General features: G+C 43.2%; 1 protein-coding gene and 1 pseudogene across 3 annotated transcripts in view; one reads left to right on the top strand and one right to left on the bottom strand.

Moving 5' to 3' along the window:
* KIF4A (kinesin family member 4A) overlaps window positions 1–20526 on the bottom strand; it is a 130912-nt gene that overhangs the window by 43641 nt on the left and 66745 nt on the right. For all 3 annotated transcript variants that reach the window (XM_003943074.4, XM_074392277.1, XM_074392278.1), the window contains 3 exons: window positions 18784–18840; window positions 17587–17772; window positions 95–198 (listed from right to left, as the gene is read on the bottom strand). In XM_003943074.4, the coding sequence (XP_003943123.1) occupies window positions 95–198; window positions 17587–17772; window positions 18784–18840 (347 nt within the window). The remainder of the gene's footprint in view (window positions 1–94; window positions 199–17586; window positions 17773–18783; window positions 18841–20526) is intronic.
* On the top strand, window positions 4757–5612 carry LOC120366577 (trafficking protein particle complex subunit 2-like protein; annotated as a pseudogene).

Here is a 20526-nt window from a genome sequence, read left to right as displayed (position 1 = left end):
GGAGGCAGTAAATGGGACTTCTACTTCTCTGTTTCTTGCAAAGCTCCTCACACATAGTAGGGACTTAAATAACATTTATTAATTTTATTCTTACTTGGCTTGGTTGACATCCTTCTTTGCTGTCTGAAGTTCAAGAACCAATTCTTCCTTTTCCTTTTGCAGATTGATGACTTCTAATTCTAGACCTTTTATGTTATCCTAGAAAGGTTATAGGTCAAAGAGAAAGAAGACATTACATGGCACAGGAAGAAAAACCACTTCAGTATTCCATGTCTCAATGAACTATGCATTAAATTTTACCACTTCAGTTGCATGTTGAAAACATTTATCCTTGATTTGATGGAAATTAAAGTTATGTAGTAGGAAATGTTTGGAATCTGAGGGTCTAGGTTTTAATTTTGACTGCCACACTTACTATCTAAGTATCTTTAAGGAAAGTCACTTCATCTTTTAGTTTGGTTTCTGTTCAGAAAAGAGTTAATATAGCAGGCCTGAGAGTGCTATTCTTAAAAAGGCCTACTTACAAGGATGTCCCTAGGCTCATGTCTGGCAACTTAGATTTTGATAAGGTTGCCACCATTCCCTAGCTGATAAGAGTGGTTCACTCTATGCCTAAACTGTACAAACAATATCATTTATCCTGAACACTTTTCTTCTTTCTGGGAGTCTAGAATTTTGGTATTTATAAGGCACGGAACGCCTACCTGTGCCTGAGTTCTGGTAAAAGTCCTGGACTCTTAGGCTCAAGGGAGCTTCCCTGGTAAGCAGTATTCCATACATGTTAAACCCACTGCTGGAAGAATAAAGTGCTTCCTGAGACTTGACTTGGAAAAAATTCTTGGAAGCTTGTACCTGGTTTCCTCCACACTTCCCATGTGCCATTCTCTTTGCTGATTTTTCCTCGTATCCTTTTGCTGTAATAAATCTTTTTTATTTTGTTTATTTTGAGATAGAGTCTCACTCTGTCACCCAGGCTGGAGTGCAATGGCCCCATTCAACTCACTGCAATCTCCACCTCCCAGGCTAAAGCAATCCTCCCACCGCAGCCTCCTGCGTAGCTGGAACTACAGGTGCGTGTCGCCATGCTCAGCATATATATATATATATATATATATATATACACACACACACACACACACACATATATACATATACACACACATATATATACACACATACACATACACACACACACACACACACACACACACACACACACACATATATTTAAGTAGAGACAAGGTTTCGCTATGTTGCCCAGGCTGACAATTCCTGGGCTCAAGTGATCCTCCTGCCTCCTGCCTCTGCCTCCCAAAGTGCTAGGATTATAGGTGTGAGCCACCACATCTGGCCCTTCATTTGCTTATTTATTTTCCCTCTCCTCTCCTCTCCTCTCCTTCTCCCTCTCCTCCCCCTCCTCCCCCTCTTTCCTTTCCCTTTCCCTTCCCTCCCTCCCTTTTCCCCCTCCTTCTTTCTTTCTCCCTCCCCCTTCTCTCCTTCCTTCTCTGTCTCTTTCTTTCTTTTGAAACAGTCTCACTCTCACCCAGGCTAGAGTGCAGTGGCATGATCATGGTTCACTGCAGTCTTTACCTCCCGGGCTCCAGTGATCCTCCCACCTTAGCCTCCTGGGTAGCTAGGACTACAGGTGTGTGCCGCCACCTTGGCTAATTTTTGTATTTTTTTTTTTGTAGTGATGGGATTTCACTATGTTGTCCAGGCTGGTCTTGAACTCCTGGGTTCAAGCAATCCTCCCACCTTGGCCTCCTTAAAGTGCTAGGATTATAGGCATGAGCCACAGCACCGGGCCCCATAAGTCTTAACTGTGAGTATGACTATATGCTGAGTCCTGTGAATCCTCCTAGTGAATCAATCATTAGATTGAGGGGAGCTCTTGGAGACTCCCAAAGGTTTCCCTATCTATGTCAATAATTAACAATAACACCTATATCACAGGGTCATTGGGAAGATCAAATAAGATAAGGTAGACACTTCGTAAAAAGCTGCACAAAGATTCTTATATCCAGAGCTTTCAAACTTATCTACTCACTAACAACTGTAATTCTACATGCATTTAGAAAATGGAGTCTAGAAACTGAAGCTTGACAGTGGAAAATCCAATAAACAAATTCCATCCTATTCTCATAACCAAAAAAGATTAGAGAAAACTGACTGGATTAGTTGGCAGCCAAGAAGATTATATACAGGCCCTACCAGCATTAGATTGACACAAAGAAGCAGAGGCAGATTAGGTGGGGCTACATTATCAGAGAAGCTTTCTAAATAGGTTAGAGCTGTTTTCCAAGAATGCACTCAGTTACTTCAGTATAACCAGTGAAAATCAATCTTTATAGTTACTTTTTTTTTTTTTTTTTGAGACAGAGTCTCACTCTGTCACCTAGGCTGGAGTGCAGTGGTGTGATCTCAGCTCACTACAACCTCTGTCTCCTGGGTTCAAAAGATTCTCATGCATCAGTCTCCCAAGTAGCTGGGATTATAGGCATCCGCCACCACGCTTGGCTAATTTTTTTATTTTTAGTAGAGATGAGGTTTCACCATGTTGGCCAGGCTGCTCTCGAACTCCTGAGCTTAAGTGATCCACCTGCCTCGGCCTCCCAAAGTACTGGGATTACAGGCATGAGCCACTACGCCCGGCCTACCCTCCATATTTAAAATCACTAATAACATGGGTGTGTATGTATGTATATATGTATGTATGTGTATATTCATATATTCTTTATATGATAAATATATTCTATATTTATAATATAGAAAAATATATTTGATATTTATCTACATTTATAATATAGAAAACTATACTGTATATTTTTACTTATAGAAGTAACATATAAATACATTTATATAAAAAAATCTAGATAATAAATATAAAGGTCACAAGTCCCCTTGACTGCCTCACCCCTGCCAAAATTCCAGTTCTCCTCCAGAAGCACTGTTATCAGTTTGATGCAGATCTTCTAGACATTTTTTCTAGACATTTACATACGCAAATATTACATATCTAGATGTTTACATACACAGTTATATGTAACTTAATAACAGGAATATGTTCTGAGAAATGCATTGTTAAGCAATTTCATCATTGTGTGAACATGACAGCGTGCACTTATACTGTAGAACTGTATATCATGCGACTGTACTGAATACTGTGGGCCGATTATAACATAATGGTTAAATATTTTGTAGCTAAACATAAAAATTGTACAGTAAAAATAGAGTATTATAATCTTATGGAACCAACATCATATCCATAGTCTGTTGTTGACTGAAATGTCATTATTTGGTGCATGATTATATATTAAATAAATGTATTATATATTACATATCACATAATATCCATTTCTAGAATATGGATATCAATATAAGTTATTAATATAAGTAACATGTTAATATATTAATATAAGTAATTAATATAAGTAAATATATAGTACATACACACACATACATGTGTGTGTTTATACCAATTAAAATGTGTTAAACATAGAATTTTATATATATATGTTATTCTGTAACTTGCCTTTTTTTACTTAATTAGTCATGGAGATTTATTTATATCAGCATATATAGGTCTGCCTCATTTTTTTGTCATAATGAAAATATTCTTGTCCATGCCTTCTGTGCACATGTGCAAGGTTTTACTAGGGTAGAGAAAAGTGGGAGTTACGGAGTCATGAGGGCATACATTTTCAATTTTTTTAGATACTGCCACATTGTCATCCAAAGTGGCTATTCCACTCTTGTCAGCTATATATGAAGAGTACTTTGCTTGCACCCTTGTCAACATTTGATATTGCTACACTTAAAAACTGTTACCAATCTGATAGGTGAAAAATAGTATCTATTCAAACGAAAAATAAAAAATAAATAAATTAATTAAAAAAAAAAAAAGAAAGAAAAATAGTATCTATTCATTATATAGACCACATTTAGTCCCTAATTGTCTTACCAACTCCACAAGGGGGAATTATTCAAATATTTGAGTCCTGGTTTACTACAACTCATGGTGATCTTCATTAATCAGAAACTGTGCCTCCTCCAATTTTTCCATGGCAATTCTTTACAGTGATAGGAAAAATAGCACGCTACTTAGGAGGCTGAGGTGGGAGGATCACTTGAGCCCAGGAAGTCAAGGCTGCAGTGAGCTATGATCATGCCACTGCACTCCAGCCTGGGCAAGAGAGTGAAATTTTGTCTTGAAATGAATAAATGATTGAATTTAAAACGGTCTTTATTTCTCAGAGAGAAAAAAGGTGGAGATTCACACATGATTAAAAGGTATTGATTACATAAATAATTTATTTCAGGCCATATGCGGTAACGTAATGCCTTTGGGAGGCCAAGGCGGGCAGATAACCTGTGGTCAGGAGTTCAAGACCAGCCTGGCCAAAATGGTGAAACTCCGTCACTAATAAAAATACAAAAATTAGCTGGGCGTGGTGGTGCAGGCCTGTAATCCAAGCTACTTGGAGGCTGAGGCAGGAGAATCAGTTGAACTCAAGAGGTGGAGGTTGCAGTGAGCCAAGATTGCACCAATGCACTCCAGCCTGGGTGACAGAGTGAGACTCCATCTCAAAAAAAATGATTTCTTCTTAACTTTTAGGTTTGGGAACTCAAACATATTTGATGCCAAGGGTAAAAGAACTAGATCTCTTACCACAGCTATAGCTCCTTACTAGCACCTCCCTGTAGAGTTAGAAATACAATGGGTGGGGCACCTGGCATAGGGCCTCCCAAGACGGCGATGAGCATCGTGGTGATTGCCAAGGAGAATTACCCTCTCTACATCCGCAGCACCCCCACGGAGAACGAGCTGAGGTTCCAGTACATGGTGTACACATCTCTGGATGTGGTGGATGAGAAGATCTCCTCAATGGGGAAAGCCCTGGTATACTAGAGGGAACCTTCTCTACCCCACAGAGGACTACAAGGTCTTGCCTCATAAGTCATTAGAAACTTGGTCAGTCCCTTCAGACAAATCACTTGAGACCATGGAGTTCAAAGACGTTCCAAAAGAAGTAATGTAGCTTGTCCACAGTGACATTTGCCAGTAATCACTATTTTATAAAACAACATGGCCTCTACAGAGGAGATCTGCCTTATTCATGAAGTCTCTGGTTTTGCAGTTAATTTTCTGTACCAGGCATTGATTCATAAAGAGGGTGAGACGTCCCAGGTGCACACACAGACTCGGAGTCTGACTGGCTTGGCTCCTGAAGCCTGAATTGGGTAAGGCTTAGCTGTTTGCCCTTTGCTTCTCCAGAAAACACCAGTCACTGCCCTGACAAAGTATCTAGGCATGAATCTAGCATGGTCACTGCAGAACCAGCCCAGCTTGGGCACTTCCTGTGATTCAAGGTTGCCACGTTTCTTCAAAGTGAGGACACACAGAGGGTCCTCACTTCACCTACCAACTCCAAGGTCATGGTGGTGGATTCCTCCAACACAGCTCTTCGCAACAATGTAATGGGTAGCATGTTCTGGAAGTTGCACAACTCTTACATGGATGTGATGTGTAACCCCTTCTTTAACCCGGGGACAGCATCCAGGCCAGGGTCTTTGATAACATGGTGACGTCTATGAAGATACAGGTCTGCTGAGTGAGAACTCTGCTGCCAGACATTGCAGACAGAAGCTTCTGCACATGACTGTTGTGGGGATGTCTGCCTCTTCCTGAATGTCATGCCCATGGCATTTGGGGCAAGGCCCCATACTTGGTGTACCTCAAATAAAGGTCTGTGAGATGAGATTTGGCTGTCTCCTTTTGTGTTAGCAGAGGATTTAACTAAGGAGAGTTCAGCTATGGACATTTAGTGGTGTGGGCAGAGGTCAGCGACCAGACACCACAGGAAGGGTGCCCCCAATAGGCTCAAAGCTGGGAGGTAGAGGTGCCTGGAGCTGAGAGCTCTGGAGCCCACAGGACCTGTGATCACATGGGTTGCCTTTATAGCTCCCTCTGCCCTTGCTGTGGCTGCCCATCGGCTGAACAGGTGGGCTAGTCCATAGGGGTCAGCCTCCTGAGCCCAGATCCAGCCTAGGATCGAGGGGCAAAGGGGGAGCCCTTCCCAAGTGTGCATTCCCATGGGGGAGGGCCCTCCTCTTTCTGGACTCGGCTTCCATTCTTTGCAATGTGGTCCAACATCTGGACACAGCCCAGGCCTTAGAAGGAGCCCCTGTGAAATTTGGAAAGCCTCAGGGCAGCCTGCTTCCGAAACACTGGAGTGGCAGACTCAAGGCACCCTTTCCTGCCTGTTGGTTAGAGTAAGTTAGGATTTGGCTCTTGCTCTCCAGACCCCTGGGCAGGCTGCTCCGAGAGCACATACTGAGGACAAGCCAATTGGATCTGCCCTTTCTGCCCAGAAGCCCTGCAGCCAAAGTTCAGATAAAGACCAGGCCTGAGGTGTCAACCAGGGCTGAGGTGACAGTTCAGGCAGCCTGGGCCTGCCTCCCACATGTCGCTTGATGATGTGGCTACGTGATGACCGCACAAAGCAGTGGCAGAGGCCACAAGGTCCACTCACATGGCTGAGCCCCCGGCACATTCCTGGCTCCATGTTGTAGTCAGTGCCGGTGGCGTTGAACAACCAAGGCTCAGCCTGCTGAGGAGCCCCCTTCCCTCCCCAGTTAGTCCCTCCACCCCCCAGTACTGGTATACTCAAGGACCTTTCAGGACCCCAGAGTACCCTGGGAGCAGGTAAGGCTATTAACGTGGGTTAGTCAGTAGTGGGGCACAGGGTGGTGAACTTTTTCTCTACACATCTTTGGATTTTCATGTCTTCCAATAAGCACAGTGTTAATTTTATAAATTACAGAAGAAAAAGAAATTAACTAGGAGTGTGTGTATGTGAAAACCACATGCCCCAGGACTCCCCTGCCCCAGGGTGAACTGGAAGCCCTGGAATGGGCTGAGGCATGCCAGGCAGCTGTAGGCCACAAGCCACACTCATAGGGTTAAACCTTTAACAAGAGCCTCATATTTGTTAAGACGAGGCAGGACCCCAGGCATGAAACCTTTAGCTTTTAGTGGGGATCACTCCTGCTTAAGGCCTGGCTGTGGTGGGGACTGCAAGTTGCTAACCTAGCATCTATTCTCCGTCTTCCCTACTAACAGAATCCCAGTGCTTTTGCCCAATTCTGACAAGTGGGCAGACAAAAGCCATGTCCTACCCTTCCTCACAGCCGAGGGTGGGCAGTTGTGACATGCAAGTGGATGGTGTTGGGAGAGACTTGCAGGAAAGACTCTGTAAAGGGAGCTGGGCTGACATGTGCAGTACCCTTCACCTTTGCCTTCTTCCTGCCCGGAATGTGGATGTGATGGCTGGTGCTCAGACAGCTGTCTTGAGAGCATGAGGACAAGATTCACAACCTAAGGCCAGGGAAGCAGAAAGCAGGAAGGATCCTGGGCTGTTGCTGCTGTACCCGCCCCAGACTACTTATGTTCAGCTTTTTTTTTAAATGATAGAAAATAAATATACCCCTCTCTGGTTAAAGAAAAAAAAATAATAAATACAATGCAGGAACACATATCCCTATGTGACAGACACATCGAAACAAACATGGTAGAGAAAGGAAATCTGAAGGAAACAAAGGTAAGGCAGGGAGAAGAAGAAAACCTTGATAAAATTTAATTCCTATTCTTAGAGATGGGCCATGTATCCATGCAAAAAGAATAAAAGGCTATAACAAGGAACAATTACAAGATCAAAAGGAGACCTTGGAAATTAATAGGGAAATGAAATAATTCACTAAGAATGAAGGGAAATCTCCTAGAGAGTGGACTAAAAAGGCAAAGAAATAGAAAATAAGAAGAGACTAGAAAAGCAGACACTAATTGTAAGAGATCCAATATCTGACTAAGAGAAGTGCAAGAAAGAGAAAACAGAGAAAATGTAGAGATGACATTATTTAAAAAAATGACATGGAAAAAAAACTGCCCAGAAAAGAGTGCAAATTTCTAGATTGAAAGGACCAGTCAAGCATCAAGCATAATGAATGAGAAAAGAAGGCTGGGTGTGATGCCTGTAATCCCAGCACTTTGGGATTGGGAGGCTGGGAGGATTACTAAAGGCCAGGAATTTGAGATCAGCTTCAGCAACATAGTGAGACCTCCATCTCTACAAACAATAAAAAATTAGCTAGGCACGGTGATAAGTCCCTGTAGTCCCTGTGACTTGGGAAGCTGAGGCAGGAGGACCACCTGAGCCCAGTGTCAGGCCTCCATGTGCAAGCCTGGACCCAGAAAGTCTAAAGTCCTGCCTGCCTTGGCTGATCACCCCATCCCCGGCCCGTGTTCGCCATCATCCCTGATCACCCAGTGGAGCTTCCCCTGGACATCAACCCACCCTGCCATCTAAACTGTTATTATAATAATGTGAATACTACTCATCCCACCCTGTCATCTTAACTGTTCTTACGCCTTACCCCACCAGCCATTGTAACTGAACTTATGGTAATGCTACTCCTTGCCCCTACCCCCACCAGCCATTGTAACTGAACTTATGGTAATGCTACTGCTTGCTCCTACCCCCACCACTGTAACTAGTCTTACTCTGTAACACCCTTGCCCCTCCCCTAGAAATCTGCCTCAACCTGTAAAACCAACTCCTATCCCACCGCCCTTCACTAATGCCCTTTTCAGCCTTAGCTCACCTCACCCAGGTGAATAAACAGCCATGTTGCTCACACAAAGCTTGTTTGGCAAGGGGGTCTCTTCATTCAACATGTGTGTTTTGAACATTTGGTGCTGGAAACCCAGGACGGGGGAACTTCTACGGGAGACCAAACCCCCGTCCCTGTTCTTGTGCTCCCTCCATGAAGAGCTCTACCTACCGACCTGGGGTCATCAGACCAGCCCACAGACACACACCACCGGCTATTTTGGTAAGCCGTTTCTCTTTTTTGCTTTCCCACCTTTCTTTTGTCTTTTCCTTTCCACTTCCTCCCCCTTTTGGTTTCGTCCTTTTTCCACCACAAAGATAAGGAAAATCAGGTAAACCAGGTTCTTCCGTGTGGTTCAGGACCAGAAAAATCCTACATAGGTCACAGATCCAGGGACCCGGTTTTCCCCAGGGGTTTGACTACTGTGGAGACATTCACCCCAGTCACTCGCCCACCAGGCTCATGGCCGATATTGGTGGCAGGTCAATGTAAAGGATGCTCTCTTTGGCCACTCACTAATGAAGAGGTTCAACCCAGGCTCAACTAGGGACGCCTTTTGAGCAGCTGGGTTGTGTGCCTATTTTCCTTGTCTCTGCTGCCTTTCCAGAACCATGTGTGGGCAATCGTCTGTCTTCTATCCCTCCGTCCTCTCCGCTGGCCTGTGTTCTAAAGAACCTCAAGCCTCTTCAATTGTCTCCTAACCTAAAACCCAAATGTCTCATCTTCTTCTGTAACACTTCATGGCCACAATACAAGTTAAACAACGGCTCCAATTGGCCAAAAAATGGCACCTTTAACCTCTCTATTTTACAAGAGTTAGACAATTTTTGTCACAACACAGGCAAATGGTCTAAAATTCCCTATATCCAGGCATTTTTTTAACATACCAATCCCTCCCTAATCTCTACTCCTTCTCTTCCGTTCTCTCTGCCCCTCCTTCCTCCGCCAGTAACCCAGAATCCTCCTTGTCCATTAACCCTTCCAACCTTTCTCTTCCCCGCCTGTCCGAACCAGGCCCTAATCCAGGACCTAACCCCACCCCCCAGAGCTTCCCTCCTCTTCCTATGCCCACAACCCACCTTCTTATGCCCCTCCTGTCACCTCCCCACCTCATATGCGGCCAGGCTTACAGTTTAGTCCCTTGGATACCTCCTCTGTCCCTGCCCAACAATTCCCCCTTCCAGAGGTGGCTGGAGCAATAGTCATAGTTAGGGTGCACGTTCCTTTCTCTTTGTCCAACCTTTCCCAAATTGGCCAATGGTTAGGCTCCTTTTCATCAAATCCTCTAATACTTAACCTAGTCCTATAATCTCACCTAAAGTGACATAAATGTCATCCTTCTACTCTCACCCCTAAAAAATGCTTAATATGCATTTTATCACCCAATCAACCCCAACATTACAAAAAGGTACAAAAATTAAAATCTGGCCCTCAAACCCCACAACAGGAATTAAGCAAGTTCACCTTCAAGGTGTTTAATACCAGGGAAAAATCTGCCTGGCGGCAGCGCATCTCACAACTACAAATGCTTGCCTCTTCTGTAAAACAAATCCCAGCCACAGCACCAGCTGACGAAAACTTGAAAGCGCCCAGACTGCAGCGTCCAGGCACTCCTCCTGGACCTTGCTTCAAGTGTCGGAAACCTGGTCACTGGGCCAAGGAATGCCCACAGCCCAGAATTCCTCCTAAGCCGTGCCCTGTCAGTGCCAGACCCCCACAAAAACTCAACTGTCTAACTCACATCGCTGATCCCAGAGCTCCTGAAGTTCCATTCCTTGGCTTGGCGGCTAAAGACCAATGCTGCCCGAGCATCTTGGAAGCCCCCTGGACCATCACGAATGCCAAACTTCGAGTAACTCTTATGGTGAGGGGTAAGTCCATCCCCTTCTTAATCAACACCAGGCCACCCACCCCACACTGCCTTCTTTTCAAGGACCTGTCTCCTTGGCCTCCATAACTGTTATGGGAATTGACGGCAAGGCCTCCAGGCCTCTGAAAACTTCCCAAGTCTGGCGTCAATTAGGCTGGCATTCCTTTCCATATTCTTTCCTAATCATCCTGACTTGTCCAGTTCCCCTGTTAGGCCAAAATATCCTAGCAAAATTATCTGCCTCCTTAACTATTCCTGGGCTACAGCCACACCTCATTGTTGCCCTCTTCCCCAAACCCATACCTCCCTCAATAGCTCCCCTTATTGTCCCCCTACCTTAACCCTAGGGTGTAGGACACCATCTTCCCATCTGTTTCTAAGTCACTCACCCCTCATCATCCCCTTAAAACCTAACCACCCTTACCCTGCCCAGCACCAGTATCCCATCCCACAACAGGCTTTAAAAGTCATAAAGCTTGTTATCACCCGCCTATTGCAATATGGCCTTTTAATTCACCCTCCTGCTTCTTCAGCATCTATACTCAAAGGGGTATCGTGTATCCCTTTCCAAAGCCCAAATTTCTTCCCCATCTGTTATAATCTTTCGCCAGCATACACACGCTCTCCCTGCCAACTGTATACGGTTAATTTCCAAACCCCAACCCCATCTATCAAACAACAGCTTCTCTACTTCCTGGGTGTGGTTGGCCGCTTTCATTTCTGGATACCAGGTTTTGCTATTCTAACTAAGCCATGGTATAAACTCACTAAAGGAAACTTATCCAGCCCTATTAATCCTAAATCCTTTCCTTGCTCCTCCTTTTGCTCCTTAAAGACAGCTCTAAAAACTGTTCCCTCCCTAGCTCTCCCCAACTTGTCTCAACCCTTTTCATTATATACTGCTAAAATCCAGGGCTGCGCGGTCAGGATTCTTACACAGGAGCCAGGCCCACGGCCTATAGCCTTTTTATCCAAACAACTTAACCTCACAGTCCTGAGCTGGCCCTCATGACTACGCACGGCAGCAACTGCCGCCCTGATACTCTTAAAATCCCTCAAAATCACAGGCTATGCCCCATTTACCCTCTATAGCTCTCACAACCTCCAATGTTTTCTCTTTACACCTCACAAACTTACTTTCAGTCCCTCGCCTTCTCCAGTTTTATGCAGCCACCCCTACTACTTAAACCACACCTCAAAAAGTCTGTTTCTATTATTGTCTAACTGTGCTCAAATTCACTGTACTCATTTACTTTTACATGCCCTGCTTTTGTTTAAGTTGCCTGTTTACACTTTTCCTCCAGGCAATTACAGCTAATATTTCACTCTTAATATGGTTTCCATTCTCTGCTCATACCCAATCTTGTTAATAAAAGTGAATGGTTACTTATAAATACCACATGTTTCTTCATACACCATGAAAACAAAAGCTCTCCCTCCACACATTTACCCTACCAAACCTGGCTACAACCTTTAACAGCTGCAGCCCTTGCTGGTTCCCTTGGCATTCAGGTCCAAAGCCCCAGGATCCTCAAACCACTTTCTCACCTTTTCAGTTTACACTTCCAGTTCTGTCTAAGCCAAGGACTTTTTTCCTCTGTGGTTCTTCTTCTTACATCTGCCTTCCTACCAACTGGACAGGCACTTGTATCCTAGTTTTCCTTACTCCCAAAATCCAGTTTGCCAATGGGACAAAAGCCTCCCTGTTTCCCTTGTGGTCCCAACACAACACAAGCAGGTCATTCCATTAATCCCCTTACTTGTAGGGTTAGAAATTACTACTGCACTCAGCACACGCCTTACCACTTCAGTCGGCACCTTCCGTAGCCTCTCTAATGATTTCTCTGCTAGCACTGGAAAATTAAGTCATTCATTATCCATTCTTCGAGCTCAAGTAAATTCCCTAGCTGCAGTTGTCCTCTAAAACTGCAAAGGTCTTAATTTACTAACTGCTAAAAAACGTTTTTGCCTATTCCTAAATAAAGAATGTTTTTATGTAAACCAGCCTGGTCTTGTATAAAATGCCATCAATAAATTAAAAGAAAGAGCACAAAAGCTCACTAATCAGGCAAATGGTTATTCTGGACCTGGCTGGACTGTCTGGGCACTCTCTAACTGGGAGTCATGGCTTCTTCCAATCCTTAGTCCTCTAATACTATCTTTCTCCTTCTCTTATTTGGACCCTGTGTTTTTCCAACTAATCTCTCAATTCCTACAAAATCGTATATAAGCAATAACCAATTAGGCAATACAACAAATGCTCCTTTGAATAACCCCACAATATCACCCCTTTCCCCGAGATCTGCCAGCAGTCTAAATTCTTTCCCATTTTTAGGTTTCCATGCCGCCCCCAATCCTGCTCAAAGAAGCCTTGAGAAACTTCGCCACCCCCTGAAACCTGTTACCACCCTCTCTTCTCTAATTCTTTCTCTATAAAAAGACAGGTATGTCAGGCCTCCATGTGCAAGCCCGGACCCAGAAAGTCTAAAGTCCTGCCTGCCTTGGCTGATTACCCCATCCCCCACCTGCATTCACCATTCTCCCTGATCCCCCCGTGGAGCTTCCCCCCAGACATCAACCCACCCTGCCATCTTAACTGTTATTATAATAATGTAAATACTCCTTACCCCACCCTGCCATCTTAACTTTTCTTAAGCCTTACGCACCTGCCATTGTAACTGAACTTATGGTAATGCATACTCCTTGCCCCTATCCCCACCACTGTAACTAATCTTACTCTATAACATCCCTGCCCCCTCCCCAAAAGATTTGCCCCAACCTATAAAACCAACTCCTATCCCACGCCCTTTTCGGGCTTAGCCCACCTGCACTCAGGTGAATAAACAGCCATGTTGCTCACACAAAGCCTGTTTGGGGAGTCTCTTCATTCAACGCTCACGTTTTTAACACCCAAGAAGTCGAGGGTGCAGTGAGCTGTGATGGCACCACTGCACTCCAGCCCGGGCAACAGAGCAAGACCCTGTCTCTATAAAAACAACAACAACAAAAAAAACAGGAAACCATACCAAGACCCATCATTGTGAAGTTAAATAACTCCTGGGGACAATGAAATAATCCTGAAACTTTCCAGAGTAAAAAAAATACAGGTCTAATACAAATAATCCAAAATCATAATGGACTGCTCAATAGCAATACTAGAAATAGAAGAAAATGGAGCAAGGCCTTCAAAATTCTGAAGAAAAAATTTCTATAAAATTGTAAACCCAACCAACAAGTTTAAGAATTTTTAAAAAGCCGGGCGCGGTGGCTCAAGCCTGTAATCCCAGCACTTTGAGAGGCTGAGGCGGGTGGATCACGAGGTCAAAAGATCGAGACCATCCTGGTCAACATGGTGAAACCCCGTCTCTACTAGAAATACAAAAAAAATTAGCTGGGCATGGTGGCGCGTGCCTGTAATCCCAGCTACTCAGGAGGTTGAGGCAGGAGAATTGCCTGAAACCGGGAGGCGGAGGTTGCGGTGAGCCAAGATAGCGCCATTGCACTCCAGCCTGGGTAACAAGAGTGAAACTCCGTCTCAAAAAAAAAAAAAAAAAAAAGAATTTTAAAAAAGCTATTTTCAGACATGCAAAGCTTTAAGGTATTTCCCTTTCATGTATGCATTCGCAGAAAGCTATTGGGGTTTTACTCCACCAAAACAAAGGGGCATATCAAAGAGGAGGAAGACATGAAATCCGTGTCAACACAGAGATGAGAAAGAAGTGAAGCAAATCCCCAGGATGATGGTCCCAAGTTGGTGGCTGGGCAACAGCCCTACAGAAAGCAAACCAGGACAGAAGATGCCAGAAGGGTTGTTTTCAGGAAAGAAATGGATTGATAAATTATTTGGTATGTCTGATCACAGTGAAGAGTTTTACAGTTTCGTCAAGAAGTTTGGATTGACAGGTATATAGAAAACTAATAAATGGAAAAAATGAGACATATTAACTCTAGAAAATACAAAGAGCTATGCAAGAAAGGAAATGGAATCATACTATGTGGCTCAATTTTAAACATATTTACATAATCAGAAACATTTAAACACTAAATATTCATTTAAACAAAAAGGGTGATATAACCATTTTGGAAGATAAAGGTGAGGCAGTGTGCACAGGTGGTGGGGTAAGAGAGCTATATTCTTGACGTCCATTGTGGGAGGCCAACAGATATTTATCTAAAATTTAACATAATTATACTGCCAATTCTTATCTAGAAATATGGAGGTAAATGTCAGAAGAAATAGGAATAGAGGACTGCTTTGATTTTTCGAAGTATTATAGTATTTGACTTTAAAAAATGACATATATGCATTTGTTTGACATAGATTACAAATTCAGTTTTTGTTTGTTTTTGAGACAGGGTCTCACTCTGTCACCCAGGCTGGAGTGCAGTGGTACAATATTAGCTCACTGCAACCTCCATCTCTGAGTTTAAGCAATTCTCCTGCCTCAGCCTTCTAAGTAGCTGGGATTAAAGGCATGCAGCTAATTTTTAAAATTTTAGTAGAGAGAGGGTTTTACCATGTTGGCCAGGCTGGTCTTGAACTCCTGGCCTCAAGTGATCTGCCTGCCTTGGCCTCCCAAAGTGATAGGATTACAGGTGTGAGCCACCATGCCAGCCAAAGTTTTTTTTTTTTTTTTTGAGAGAGTCTCACTCTGTCACTCAGGCTGGAGTGCAGTGGTGTGATCTCAGCTCACTGCAGCTTTGACTTCCCTGTGTTCAAGCGATACTCCCACTTCAGCCTCCCAAGTAGCTGAGACTATAGGCTCATACCACCAGGCCCGGCTAATTTTTGTATTTTTTGTAGAGACAGGGTTTCATCATGCTGTTCAGGCTGGTCTCAAACTCGTGGACTCAAGTGATCTGTCAACTGCAGCCTCACAAAGTGCTGGGATTATAAAAAACTAAATTTTTTGAAAGTTAAAAACAACCATGATAACAAAAGGTTGGAAGCAACCTCTAACCTAGGGCAAAACATGGTGAAAATCAATTAGCAGAAACACTTTTTTTTGGTCTTTACTCTGAAAATACATGAGAGCTGATAATTTAAAAAAAGCATGAGTACTTGCTACAGGGTCCTGCAGCCCCATCCTTTCTCTAACGGGCCCTGGTATCATGCTCCACTCTCAGCTCTGCCACTGAACTCAGTGCCTTAGTTTACTTCTCTGTACCGGGGGCTCACCCCAAGACCATTCCCAGCAGCTTCCCAGGTGATGTGGTACCCCTAAGGCTCGGCTTTGCCAGCTATGGTCCAGCTCCTTAGTATGCCCAGGGGGCACCAGGTTGTTGAGGATGTGATTGCAGGCACCATTCTAGGCCAGCAGTTCTCATATTGCATTCCAGCAGCAGGAATGTCACATGGGAACTTGATAGAAGTGCCAATTATTGGCCTCACCTAATACCCTCTGAATTAGAGCTTATAGAGTGGGGTCCTATACGCTGGGGTTTTAAGGAGCCCTCCAGATGATTCTGACATGCATGAGAATCTGCCAACTGCTGATGTAGGCCAGCCATTAGTATAGCCTGGGGAGGGACTGGGGCTGTCTAGGCCAAGAATAGGTAGAAAATACTAGCCTCATCTGAACTCCTGAGATTGGGAACTATCACCAGTAAAAACCAACCCTATAGTCTCTCCTCTTGAAAGAGAAAGATAAGTTGAAGGGCCTGGAGAAAGCATACATTTTTTTCTTTCCCTGTTCCTGGCTTGGTCCCAGCTCTGCCCACCTCTCCCACTTGTCTTGGTTTTACAAAAGGCTGTGTAGATGGTGTCAGTCAGGCAGGGGATGGAAGTCCTGGGGAGGCAGAAGGCAGAAGACCCTTGGGAACCTTACCATAGGCCAGATGGCCCCTCTTCAAATGGAAAGAAACCTAACTCCACAAGGAAGGAATCCTAAACCCCCAGTTTCTCCTCCTTCCAACCCCAGGGAGACCTTGTAGACGGTGCTAAAAAACAGCTCCAAACCTCCAGCAGCTGGGAAGAGAGCCAGAAGCTGTCTTTCCTCCTCCTCCTGGCCTCCCTTCCCAGCCCCTGCCAACACTTCCCACTCAGTCTGGTTTCCTGGTGAGGGTCCTGTAGTCATGGGCCCTGGGGGACCCCCAGGAAAAGGCCCTCGGGAGGGAAGGGACCAAGGGCATCCTTGGGCTAACTGTCTACATCTCTTGTCCACTGTTCTCTCCTTCCCACTTCTATCTTCAAAAGGCTCCTTCCCAGGAGGAATCAGGTGTTAGGACAACTGCGGTCCAATTCACAAGCTCTCCTGCCCCTGTGTCTTATTTCAGATGTGAGAATAACTGTACAGTGTAAACTTATAAAGTGTTTTTAATGGTTGTAGATTGGAAATAAAATATGTCATATGAACAGTTGCCATGAGGGGAAAAAGAAAGCATGGGTACTAAAGCTATTCCTCAATATAAGCATATAATACTTTCGGAGTAGTAGGATATAGCTGGATGGAAAAACAACCCACTCTTTCTCCGACCACTCATTCTAATATCCCTTTGTCTATAATCACAAACAGTGAGAAACTGGACTACAAGGGAAAATAAGTCTGGAGCAAGGGCCATTTCTTGTGGGTAACCTGAAAGCCAAGGATTTGCCTTTAAGTAAAGACCCGATTATTAATTGGCAAAGGTCACTTAGAACTATTATTAGAAAAAAAGTTTAGCCATTTGTCAAGTCATGTGACATCCACTAGTCTCTTCAGAATTCATACTATCACCCAGACTATTTACCAAAAGATGTGTTTTTCTCAGAATCCAAGCATAGTTCTTAGAATATAATTTCTCTATAAGTAGGGACATTTATTATAATGTTAAAAAACTATTTATTAAATACCTGCAGCATAAGGTAAGGCATTAGATAAGTTAAATGGAATAAATTACAGGTTCCATATCCTGAATGTATTCTCTTTTTAAACCAACAGTACAACTCCCATTATACTGTGCACATTTTGTTGTGTTTTCGTCATTAAAAATGATATGCTTGTTTTCTTCCCACTCAGTTTAAGAGGTGGTAGACATAACAAACACTGCCCTAGAAAATTGTTTACCTGGTATTGGAATTGAATGGGCTGTAGTTGGCTGTCGTTCTGAGTCATCTTCCTAGCCAGGGCCTCTTTCAGTGCAAGGGCTTTATTCAGCTCAATCAGCTCCTTAGACATCTGTGCTTGACGGAGAGCATGCTGAGTGGTAAAAGCGTCAGAAGACCTGCTCATCTCTGGACTGGTTTCCACTTGCTGGGGAAAAAAAATCAGGATAATAATTTATAAGAGAAACAAGCAAATGGAGTTCCTTAAGCACTATTTCATCAAGTCTCACAGGCACTTCTCCATTAACAATATCCCTGTTTCTTTACAATGCTGGCTCCATATACATTTGTTTTAAGTATCTGATGTAATAAACTAAGCTAGCCTATTTCCCTGCTTTCTCAAGCATCTTATTTCTTATACAGTTTAATAGACTCTCTTAGTATCAGCTAAGTTTCTTTGCTCTTTCCTTTACTGATCTGGACAGCATTTCTTATGTTTACCTCATTCTAAGGGATTCTTACAGGAGAGAAGGTCCTGGAAATGGCACTTCAGGAATAGTGGAAATGGAGAAAAGGGTTCATTTGTTCTCACACAGCTGACCTCTAGTACCTGATCTAGTACTTTCCTTCTTTCAGAATGTGAAAACTACTGACATAGATTCATTTTAAGGAGAAAAGGCTGTCTCAAGCAACCCGTCGTCCAGCCTTTCATTCTGTCTTTATTAACCTTCAGTCAACATCTAATACATTTTATCTATCCTTGTGATCTGAACACTGAAATTATTTTCCTTGGTTCTTTTAGCCCCTAATATCTCATCCATAGAAAATCATGCTGAGAAAAAATTCTCTTTCATTTTTTCCTCTAGTGCTTTTTTGACTTGGCCATAATCTCTTCATTTTTTCCTCTCTTCATTTTTAACTTGCTGGACAGTTGATGCACAACACTAGCCTCTAACAAGAAATCAGTAAGCTGGATTGCAAATACGGAACATTAATCCCTCAGAAGTCCTGCCCCCCATTACCAGTTATACTATTAGAGGTAGAGCCTATCCAAGGTAGGGATTTTATGAAGCTGAAATTTACACTAAAGATTTCTGGATTTCCCAGGCGTTCTATGGAGAATGGTAACAATCCCAGGTTCTCTTTTAGAGTTGACTGATAAATTACAGGAAATGGCAGTTAGAGCTCCTGGTTCTACGCAAAGGGGCCAATTACTTACGGCTTCTTGTTCCACTGCAGTGTCGATGGCTGCAGCCATGCAAGCAACAGTTTCATCCTGCAGTAACAAATGTTTTGGTTTAGGGAAAGAGCCCAAAGTAAAGCTTACTAGTGGATTTTATATTGGTTATTTAATTTTTTTTTCAAGTGTATACAGAGACCGTTTTATAGTCACAGAAACCCCAATAGCCACATGTTTCCATTTCCCATCTCTCAAGAGTCTTTCTTCTTCATAAAGGACAACTGTGTAGTTTTTATAGAAAATAAGGTCCTGTGGCAACTTACATATTTCTTACACTTCTCCTGCCCTGCCAGAGATTGTTGGGCCAGAGTGAAACATTTAGCCATTCCAACAGGCCAAAGTTTAACCCATTTTATGGACTCTGCCATTTCTTTTTATGCATCTACCACTAAGTCTACCTCTATTAATGTACAAGCCTAGCCAGTTCCTATGGGGGCATACCATTCTAAGAACAGACATATCAAATAATGGCAATGCATCAGAAAAGTAAATAGAATGGTTATTTTTTATTTTTATTTTATAGTTAGTCAAGGTAGCACAATCTTCCTCTATAAAGAAATAAATGCCTGGCCAGGCACAGTGGCTCATGCCTGTAATCCCAGTGCTTTGGAAGGCCAAGGCGGGTGGATCACGAGGTCAGGAGTTTGAGAGCAGCCTGGCCAAAATGGTGAAACCCCATCTCTACTAAAAATACAAAAAAAAAAAAAAAAAATAGCCAGGTGTGGTGGCAAGCACCTGTAATGACAGCTACTCTGGAGGCTGAGGCAGGAGAATTGCTTAAACCCAGGGGGCAAAGGTTGCAATGAGCTGAGATTGAGCCACTGCACTCCAGCCTGGGTGACAGAGCAAGACTCTGTCTTAGGGGAAAAAAAAAAACAGAAAGAAATAAATGCCTTAGATGGGTACCCCCAGAAAAATGCGCTCATGAAGTTAGATAAAGGTATTGCAGCTTCTGTCCCTCATGTAAATAAGACCTGATAATAAAGATATGGAATCAATCTAAGTGTGTATCAATGGATGACTGGATAAAGAAAATGTGGTATGTGTATACCATACCACATTTTCTTTATCCAGTCATCCATTGATATGCTTTGAACTACTACTGGAATAGTATTCACACCATGGAATACTACTCAAACATTAAGAGTGAAATCATGTCTTTTGCAGCAATGTGAATGAAACTAGAGGCCATTATCTTAAGTGAAATAACTCAGAAAGCCAAATACTGCATGTTCTTACTTATAAGTGGGAACTAAATAATGTGCACACATGGACATAGTGGAATAACAGACATTGGAGACTTGGAAGAGTGGAAGGGTTGGGGGTCGGTGAGGGATGAGAGATTACTTAATGGGTACAAAGTACACTACTCAGGTGACGACTACAGTAAAAACCCATACTTCAGTACTACCCAATATATCTATGTAACAAAACTGCCCTTGCACCCCTCCTAAATTTAAAAAAAGAAAAAAGGGAAAAAAGAACAGATCATATGGAGCTACTCAGGTAGTGGTTACTAGGAGGAAAAGCGTAAGCACTAATTCTTTGGCAAATTTTTTTTGGGGGTCATTCAAACAACTGCCACCTAGAAGGGAAACCTAAAACCTATGTTTATAGGCTACCATATTAGCAAGCTCTGTTCTCAGCACTGGAATTTAGGCTTTATTTGGCATTGTAAGACATGGATTACCACTTCTGTGTAAGTGATTATTCTTCAAAGCT

Source organism: Saimiri boliviensis, chromosome X (genome assembly GCF_048565385.1).
Source record: "Saimiri boliviensis isolate mSaiBol1 chromosome X, mSaiBol1.pri, whole genome shotgun sequence".
NCBI classification, from domain to species: Eukaryota; Metazoa; Chordata; class Mammalia; order Primates; family Cebidae; genus Saimiri; species Saimiri boliviensis.
The sequence above is the reverse complement of the archived record's forward strand: the minus strand, read 5'-3'. Positions and strand labels throughout refer to the sequence as shown.